The sequence below is a fragment of the Marmota monax genome, unplaced genomic scaffold, assembly GCF_021218885.2.
Source record: "Marmota monax isolate L192 unplaced genomic scaffold, Marmota_monax_Labrador192_F-V1.1 WCK01_AAM20220418_F8-fsc00193, whole genome shotgun sequence".
NCBI classification, from domain to species: Eukaryota; Metazoa; Chordata; class Mammalia; order Rodentia; family Sciuridae; genus Marmota; species Marmota monax.
In genome coordinates, this window is record NW_026695203.1 from 3546972 (window position 1) to 3555633 (window position 8662).

Sequence of the window (8662 nt, forward strand, 5' to 3'; positions counted from 1 at the left end):
AACCCAACAATCACAGGCTCCTGGGTACCACTAGCTGCACGTCCTGGGAACATCTCAGCTCGGTCGCAGCTAAAATCCACTGTGCTCCTGCGCTCCAGGGTCCCTTGCTTGCCCTCCAGGACTCCTGTCTCCCAGTCGGCCACACTCCAGACCTCGGCATCTTGAACCCATGTCTTCCCTCATATCCCAAAGCCAGTGACTCCCAAGTCACAGAGACCCAAACACAAGGGTGGGGACGCCTTTATTTCCTCCCCACTTCTGCTACGACCAGTGAGAGCAGACGTTCCATACGTCTGACCTGGATACCTCCTGCTCGGAGGCAGCCAGGGCCCAGGTTCCTGCTTGGAGCCCACCCACAGCCCTCCTGCCTCCGAGGCCGACTCACCAGGCCTCCCTGTCATTCAAGGCCCTCAGCTGGCCACGAGGCTCTCAGCTGAAAGTCCGATTCTCTCTGCTCTTTACGATTGCATAGGCTTTCTGGCCTCTTAAACTTTGTTCCTGCCATTTCCTTCACCTGGAATTCCTTTGCTTCTGCTGCTGCCACCACCTTTTCTAAACCCAGTCCTTCTGCGCTCAGGGTCTGGTGCAGCCTCCACTCCTGCCTGCCCAGGACACAAGGTGTGATTCTTGTTTCTCCCATCACCGGATCCACCTGATCATTTGTGTTATGAACTCTCTGCAGGATGTGGAGCACGTTTAGGTGACAGCCCAGGTGAAGGGCCCAGCAAATGGCCTTGTACCTGCAGCCCTCAGTCCCAATTGCACTAGCAGCTCCAGAGAGTCTTCTGCCTGCTGCCCCGCCCTAGGCTGGCACTGCCCGCTCTGCGCCATTTCTTTCCATCCCGTCCTCAGTGGGGAACCCTCAAGCCTTCTCCCAAACATGACGGAAAACGCACAGAGTTCATGTCCCTCCTGGTGGGACTCAGCCCACTTTCCTTTTCACTTCCTATTCTCCATCCTCTGGGTCACCTTGGTGTCCCACCTAGCCCCCCACACTCACCCCCAGAGCCAGCTGAGCATTGTTTATCCTGGCCCCAGAAGGCCCAGTATCCCGAGGGCGTGAAATGAACTGCTTCAGGGAAGCCCCAGCTTTCAGCAGCTGTGTCAAGGCCGATTCCTGGTGGATGTGGATATCAATGTGGGTGGGCTGGGACAGCGTAGAGACCACATCAACTCCGTTCACGGTCACCTTGTTTTGGGTCATCATGCCTGGTAGGGAAAAGCCAGACAAGAGTGAATGGAGTCTGAGAATCAGGTGAGGTGAAAAGCCATACCTGACCTGGTTGAGTCCAGAGGTCCTCCTGGACCAATACCAATGTCCCAACAACCTTACCCTGGGGTGCAAATCCAGAATTTCACCACATACCTTATTGGACCCAAAATGACCTGTGGGGTGTAGGATAGGACAAAGAAAAAATTCGGAATAATTTTAGTGACTCGGTATATATGTTTGCACACAACACTTTCACTAGTTAAAAAGTTCAAGAGATATGGAGATGTGGCTCGGGGTACAGCACTTGCCTGGCATGTGCGAGGCCCTGGGTTCTATCTCCATTATACCTTTAAGACCTCTCTTCTGTCTTTTTCTCCCTGACGTCTAGTTGCCTCCCAAATGGAAAGTAACATGATCCATTTCCTACATATCTTCCAATGACATTTTTCACACCCAAAATGGTCTAAAAATAATCTTTCTCGCCCCTTTTCCTAGAAATGGCAGTATCCTGTACACACTGGTCAGCACAATGCTGCTTTCCTATTAGTATATGTTTGTAGAACAATCCTACATGTATCCATGAAAAGCTTCTTTATTCATTTGCTTAGCTGCATAGCATCAGGTGTATGAATCCATCATGATTTATATAAATGTTCCCTGATTGACAGCTTTTAGGTCATTTCCAACGCTTTTCTATTACAGCCAATGTGGAAATGTGCATTACAATTTCAGAGGGTACGAACAGTCACTCTCCACAGAGGGAGCAGCAGCCGACAGGAGTGGAGCTGCCCTCCCCACGGCACAAGAGGGTGAAGCAAACTCTTCTATTTCAATATTAGATGGGAAATAACATTCCATTGCAGATGTTAGTAATTTTGCGCAATAAAATGCTCCATTTTAAATGCGATAAGCATTTAAAGCATTGAGATCATCAATGAATTTTGACAAATTTATACCTTTGTGCAACCACTATTACGATCAAGATATAGATGTCTATGTTGGAAAAAAAATGATTCAATGATTCTCCCCAGTAAGCACCCCAACCACCAGCTGCAGGTAACTGCCAATGTGCCTTCTGGAGCTATTCCACTACATTTTAAATTTTCATTCAAATATATTCCAGTATCTATTATATTTTAATTTTCATTCTTATCATAAATGAGGTCCATCATCTTTTCATGTGTTAAGAGCCATTGTCATTTGTTTTGTGAGCTCTTCCTCTATATCCTATGTGCTTCCTATTTTATTTTGTTTTGGTCTTTATTGAATTTCTTTGTATATACAAAAAAGCTTACAATCTCTGCCACGAGTTGCAGTTATTTCTTTACAAGTTGTTATTTATATTTTGACTTTGCTTGTATTTTCATAGTTTTCATTTTTAAAACTCTAGTTTAAGTTTATAAAAGCTCTTCCTCCTTTTTATGCTTCCTAGGTCATATCACATACTTTAAAAGGTCATCCCAGTTCCAGATGTTAAAATAATTCTCCCATGTTTTCTTCTAAGTGATTTTAGGCTTTTGGTTTTACTTTTTAATATTGATCCCTCTGGAATTTGTGTCCTAATTTGGAAGACGTGGATCTGAGTTTTTATAGTTGTTCCGATGCTTAACTTCTGAAGGATAGCATCTGTTTGTGAAATATGTCATCTTTCAGCAACTCAAGATGCTCTCCTGAGCAAAAATAAAGTTCCCATAGGAAGGGAGGTCTACTCCAGTCTTCCTACTCTGCCCATTGGTGTGTCTGATGAGCTCTGCACCATTACTCCAATTTAATTAGTATAGAGCTTAATGTCTGATTATGCTGTTTTGTGATTCCCTATGCTATTTTTTCAAAATCATCATGCCCATTTTTGGGAAATTATTTCTCCATATATAATTTAAAATTGACTTCCCTAGCTCCAAGAGAAATCCTACATAGGTGACTCTAACAAGGCATGCAAGTGAAGTGTCACAGATTAAATCAAATAGTAATATCGACTCCGGTACCACCTCCCACTGTATGCTGCCACTCTCGGAATATCTCACACCCCACCACCACCACCACCAGCAGCAGCCTTCGTTGAGTAAAAGAACAGGTGTTTGATAGCTTGGAGGAGGCAAAAAAGAGATCCAGGCTCACTCATGGGCACACAGAAGGAACACCAGCCCTGGATTTCAGATCTTCTGTTGGGGACCCAGAGTTGGCATCAGGTTGCAGTACTGAATGTGTCCTGTGCTCAGATACTTTACCGGAAGGCTCCCTGGGCACTCCTCCCACCCCACTCCAACCCTCTGAAGAGCAAGATCTGGACCCTGCAGCACGCGTCAGACTCCACCCCCACCTTCCACTGATTCCACGCAGTGGGCTCTGCCTGGTGCCCTGGACACTTCCCGGTCCTTCCTCCCAGTGCTCAAGGGGTTGGGGACAGAGCACCCTGCTCCCTCCACCCACAGCCCTCAGGGCTCAGTCTTGAAGGAGCTCCATCCACCCAAGCCCAGGACGGAGACTGGAGGCGCTGGGGAAGGTGGGGCAGAGCAGGTGCCGGCCTCTCCTCCCCTCAGGCAGCTTCAGTCTTGAAGGGACCCTGGGCAGTGGAGGGCCCTGCCTCACCTGCTGTCCTCTGGGAGCTGGCAGAGCCGAGCAAGCTGGGAGGAGAAGACTTGGAGCTGAGGACCCTGCAGGGTGGTTGGGAGGGAGGGGAGCAGCAGGCAGGGGTAGAGGAAGAGGGCCACTTCCCAGCAAGTGGCTGAAACCAAGGGGCCCATCTTGGGGGGTTCCATCATACACACACACACACACACACACACACACACACACCTACTCAGACAGCATGCAGCAGAGGCACACACTTGCTCAGAAAGCCCTGGCCTGACAGGGGCTGGAAGAGGGGACACCTTCATAGGATCCCCCAGGGCATGTCAGTTGTGTGCCTACCCTTCATGGCTCCAGCTCCCCAGTGCCCAGTGACACCATAGTCTGGAAAGCCCCTGAGGACCCCCAGCCCCAGCTGTCTGCTGGGAAGTGCTAAAGTTTGGTCACTGCCCTCAGTCTCCATCCCTCTGGCTCCCCGCCAACTTCCTCCTTCAGCCAGGGCAGGGTCCTGGGCGCCAACCAGCTCCTTCGCGGTCCTCACAGCTCTCCCTGCCACACACTCGCTCAGGGGCCCTGAGGAGAGCAGGTGAGGAGGCCCCAGCCCTGGCCCCCCAGCACCACCTCGCCCCCCACAGGCCTGGCTCCTTCAGAGCTGGCCGGGGACGGAGGGACCACCCCACCGGGATGGCTCCAGCAGATGGGACGGGAAGAGGCAAGGAGGGTTCTGGCCTTTGACCTCCACCCCACCACTAGTGGGGCAAGTGGCATGGTCAGTGCTGAGTGAGCTTCAGTGGGGGGGCTGAGGGGTCTCCAGGGCCCTCTGGGGAAGAGCCGCCAAAATGGAAGCTCAGCAGAGGGCCAGAGCTTGGGGGCCTCGGGATTTGGACAGTCAGAGGGCTCTGGAGAGGAGAGGCCAGAGGAGAGCCCAGCTGGGGGCAGGTGGTGGACAGGTGAGGCCCACGGAGAGCTTGACCCTGACGCCAGGGTCTGACCGTGAGTGGCAGGAACAGATATGAGGTGGAGGAGGAGCCCTGGCAGGGTCAGGCTGCCCTGAAGATAGCCTTCAAGAAGGGCCACATGTGTGGCTCTGTGACCAGGGCGGCCACCCAGTGACCCTGGGCACTCTGGCCCTGATCTCGGGAACTCCAGTGAACCTGCGAACATCTGCCAGCTGCCCTTCCTCGCTCTCCTGTCCTCCCTCACAGCCTGTTATCCAAGGACATGGGGACGGCAGACGATGGTGAGGTGGCTCCCGAGGCCCTGCAACCCACCCACATCAGTGTGCACGTCCACCAGGAGTCGGCTCTGGCCAAGCTCCTGTTGGCAGGATGCTCTCTGCTGCGGCTCCCAGCCCTCCCCGGAGGCACAGCCCCCCAGACCCTCAGCAACAGCCGGCTGCTGGTGGCCTCCTGGGTGAGTGTGGCTGCCCATCTCACAGGACCCTCCCTGGTGGGACATCCCTGTCCCTCACATTAGGCCAAGGAAAGGACCCTCTTCTTGTGGGTCACACACTCTCTGCCAGTCTCTCTCCAAATAGGTGCTGGGCCAGTTTTCTCTTCTTCTTAGAAATCAGTTTCTCCATCTTCTCATTACAAGCAGGGCATGGGGCAGGAGGCAGGGGAATGAGTTGAAAGAGTCCCCTCTCTGGGTTTTAACCACCAGTACCTGAAGTATGGGTCCACAAAGCCACCATAAGGCCTGGGGGCAGGGCTGCCTCTGTGCAGGCACCTAGGAGCTTGTCTTTAGGTCCTCTGTCTTCCAGGTGGTGCAGCTGGTGCTAGGTGTCCTGAGTGGCATCCTGGGGGGATTCCTCTATATCTACAGGCCCACCAGATTCTGCTACTTGGGAGCTGCCATCTGGACCGGGGCTGTGGTAAGTGAGGCAGCAGGTGACCAACCTCCCAACAGAAGGATAGGACTTCCCAGGACCACCCCAACATGGTGGAACAGAATGTTAGCCACCGAAAAGACCCTAACTATCTAGGCCAGTTTGTCATTGATGCAGATAAGAAAATAACCAAAGGAAGTGGGGCGATGTCTGAAGTCACAGGGTCACCTCTCTGGTCCCCTGCCCAGTGCCCTTCCCACCAGAATAGGTCCTCGTTCCCATTGTCCCAGTTATTAGCTAAGGCTCTAAGGACCTACTCACCTCCAGATGTCTGCCCTGAGATAGGGGAGGCAGATAGAGAGTCTGCAATCCCCAGAGGAAGCGTAGCCTCCTAGTTCCCTGTTGTGCTCTGCACATCACTGGGAATCCAGGCACAAAGGTCAAGAGATGTGTATGTGCAATCTTCAATGGGAGCTCAGTGGGCTGCTCATGGTGGACCTGGGGACTCTCCGACAGACTTGCACTCTTTTGATAGTAAAACACAGAGAGATAGAAACAAAAGACGTCATCCCAATCCATCCAGTGATAGAAACACCTGGATTAGTTACAGAATAGCCAAACAGGATTTGGATCCATCTGTCCTCAGGGCTACACCAGACTTTCTGATTCTTTGAGCCTAACCAAATGAACTGTAGAGCTGTTGGGACAGGCCCTGGAACCTGGGGCTAACCAAAGACATCCTGCCTTGAGAGCTTCTCCACAACCTGGACTTCCACCCCTAAGATTGCCCCAACCCTGGAACTCTCATGAGGCACCTGGTGTGGCTCAAAAAGGAGGGTTTTGGAGAAGGGAGGAAAGGCTCACACCTGGCTTGACCACGAGCACTTCTAGATGTCACTAGAACAGAGCATTCTGTAGCCTCAGGGGTTTGACCCAACTCAGCATCCTCAGTAGTTACATAACTACTGCTTAGCGCAAAACCTAGGAACATACATGGTGTGCCCATGGGGACACAGAGGCACTCACGTTTCCTGTGCACATCACTGCTGATTTAATCTCTCCCCAGGCCGTGCTGGCTGGAGTTGCTGGATTTCTTTACGAGAAACGGGGTGGAATTTGCTGGGTGAGTTCAGGTCAGGGCAGGGGAAGGAAGGAGGCTCAGGCCAGAGGCCAGTCCAAGTCTCCTACCCCATCATACTTGAATGTCACCAAGCATGGCCCTTTTGTCCCCAGTGCAGGCTCTGGGAGAGACTGCATTGCTGAAGTCTGCCCCTGCCTCCTCCCCTCCCCAGGCCCTGCTGAGGACCCTTCTCATACTGGCATCTTTCTGCACCGCCATTGCAGCCATCGTAATTGGGGCTAGTTCCTTCCATGAATACCACTACTTTGCAGATGAAGATGACTGTAAAATCTACTCAGAAAATTGGCCCACTAAATCCCCCATCACCCCAAGTCCCAAAGAAGTCAGAAGGCTAAACCTGTGCATCTCCCAGGTGAACATGCTGAGGGTAGGTGGCCAATGTGAAGGAGTGGGCAGGGAGGGCCAGGAAGGGGCGAGAATAAGGCCGTCCACAGAAACAGGTGCCCCTGCTCTTCACCTGATGATCGTCACCAAGCACCACAGGAAGAGCTCCTGCGACCGTGAGTGCTGCAGACCATGGCACAGACAAGCCCTAAAATACCGACCATGAGAAAACCGGGGCCGCAGGACTTCAACGTGTTGCAAAGACGTTAAAGGAAACTGCTCCCTTGGTCCTCTCAAGTCTTGGAGGTTGTCAGGGAATCCAGTCCTAGACCCAAGTCCATCTCCATAGAGATGAGGACACTGAAGCCCAGAGGGAAGGGATTCTAGCTGCATCCTACACACGGGATGCACTGACTCACCTCCAGAAGCCACAAAATTGGCAAAAAGCATGGAAAGGGAAGGAGAGCCACTGAATCTGGTGACCCTGGCTTTGGCCCTCTGTCCCCAGGCCCTGGTCATAAGCCTCCAGGCCATGCTCATGGGTGTCTGGGTTCTGTTGCTTCTGGCATCTCTGGCCCCGCTGTGCCTGTACTGCTGGAGAAGATTCCCCCCGAAGAAGGTGAGTCCCTAAATGTGTGTCTGTGTGTTGCGGGTAGTAGAGCTGTTCACAGCATCGTGCCTTTCTACCCCAACTCAGAAATCCTGTTTTCAATCAAGTGTCTCCAGCCCAAGAGCCCAGGAAGCCAGGGAAGTTCATAGCTATGTCAGCCCTTTGGTGCTTTTTGAATCAGGTACCTTTCGGCCAGTGTTAGATCTGGCTGACTCCAGAATCAAGCTGTCCTGGAAGAGAGAATCTGCCCTTTCTCTCCTGACTGGGGTTGTCTTGCTCTCTTTCTCCCTTAGAAAAGACAAGAGAGGAAACTACTGGGAGCAAATGGGATCTAGCCCTGAGCACTCATTCCTTCGGAAGGAGAAGGTGCTCCTTCTGCTCTACCTGTCCCCGTATCTGACTCTTGGAAGAACCAGCAAACTGGAGGGAAGAGACTCCCATAACCTCACAACCATGGGGGTCATGCTCGTCCCACGACCATGGCCGTGCCCTGCTCCACCGACCTTCAAACAGCTCTCCACTCTCCACTGCTCACTTCGTCATCCTGCACCCCTCCCTGTCCCCTCCTTTGCAGTAATTTGAAAATAAATTGCTCCTGGATTCTTACTTTGCTGTTCCAGGGAAGTTCTCTTGGCTGGGAGGGCAGCGGAGCGTGAGCCAATCACAAACCCAAGACGCTCCTCCCACAGACCCAACCTTGTACCCGGGTCTAGAGGTGCTGGTCCTGAACCTAGACCCCCTTTGAGTCTGGTTCTGCAGCTGCGGATCCTAATGCCTGGGTATGAAGGATGCAGGGTGTGGAGACTCTGAGTCCTGCTCCCTGTCATTCAGATTTAAAAAGGTAAATGCTTGGCCATTTGATGATTGGATTTTTATTTTGACCATTTGACAATATTAAGAAGTAGACACATAACACCAAGATAAAATTATTTTAGAAATCATCTTTTTCAAGATAGGATGTCCAACAGTATGATG

General features: G+C 51.9%; 2 protein-coding genes across 5 annotated transcripts; one reads left to right on the forward strand and one right to left on the reverse strand.

Moving 5' to 3' along the window:
- Positions 1 to 23: 23 nt before the first annotated feature.
- On the reverse strand, positions 24 to 3966 carry LOC124083259 (uncharacterized). Its single transcript, XM_046429912.2, has 3 exons — positions 3803 to 3966; positions 1001 to 1209; positions 24 to 676 (listed from the first exon to the last, which is right to left on the reverse strand). The coding sequence occupies exons 2-3, from the start codon at positions 1205 to 1207 to the stop codon at positions 398 to 400; spliced, it is 486 nt and encodes a 161-aa protein (XP_046285868.1). The 5' UTR covers positions 1208 to 1209; positions 3803 to 3966; the 3' UTR covers positions 24 to 397.
- Positions 3967 to 4224: 258 nt separating this feature from the next.
- LOC124083258 (transmembrane protein 176A) lies at positions 4225 to 8293 on the forward strand. 4 transcript variants are annotated; one of them, XM_046429911.2, is made up of 8 exons: positions 4225 to 4370; positions 4990 to 5197; positions 5547 to 5657; positions 6679 to 6735; positions 6905 to 7120; positions 7586 to 7696; positions 7775 to 7868; positions 7981 to 8293. In XM_046429911.2, exons 2-8 carry the CDS (start codon positions 5006 to 5008, stop codon positions 8085 to 8087), a joined length of 888 nt encoding a protein of 295 aa, XP_046285867.1. In that variant the 5' UTR covers positions 4225 to 4370; positions 4990 to 5005; the 3' UTR covers positions 8088 to 8293. The 4 variants fall into 4 exon arrangements, with proteins under 4 accessions (XP_046285867.1, XP_046285865.1, XP_058430337.1 ...); XM_046429909.2 differs by having other exon boundaries at positions 6905 to 7105; XM_058574354.1 differs by lacking the exon at positions 7775 to 7868 and having other exon boundaries at positions 6905 to 7105.
- Positions 8294 to 8662: the final 369 nt, after the last annotated feature.

Excerpts from the sequence above, each read along its gene's own strand:
- LOC124083259 (XM_046429912.2), bottom strand. The coding sequence starts at position 1,207 with ATGATGACCCAAAACAAGGTGACCGTGAACGGAGTTGATGTGGTCTCT. Across the intron at positions 677-1,000 it reads ATGCTCAGCTGGCTCTGGGG|AGAGTTCATAACACAAATGA; the intron begins GTGAGTGTGGGG and ends CACATCCTGCAG.
- LOC124083258 (XM_046429911.2), top strand. The coding sequence starts at position 5,006 with ATGGGGACGGCAGACGATGGTGAGGTGGCTCCCGAGGCCCTGCAACCC. Across the intron at positions 6,736-6,904 it reads AACGGGGTGGAATTTGCTGG|GCCCTGCTGAGGACCCTTCT; the intron begins GTGAGTTCAGGT and ends TCCCCTCCCCAG. Across the intron at positions 7,869-7,980 it reads TTTGGTGCTTTTTGAATCAG|AAAAGACAAGAGAGGAAACT; the intron begins GTACCTTTCGGC and ends TTTCTCCCTTAG.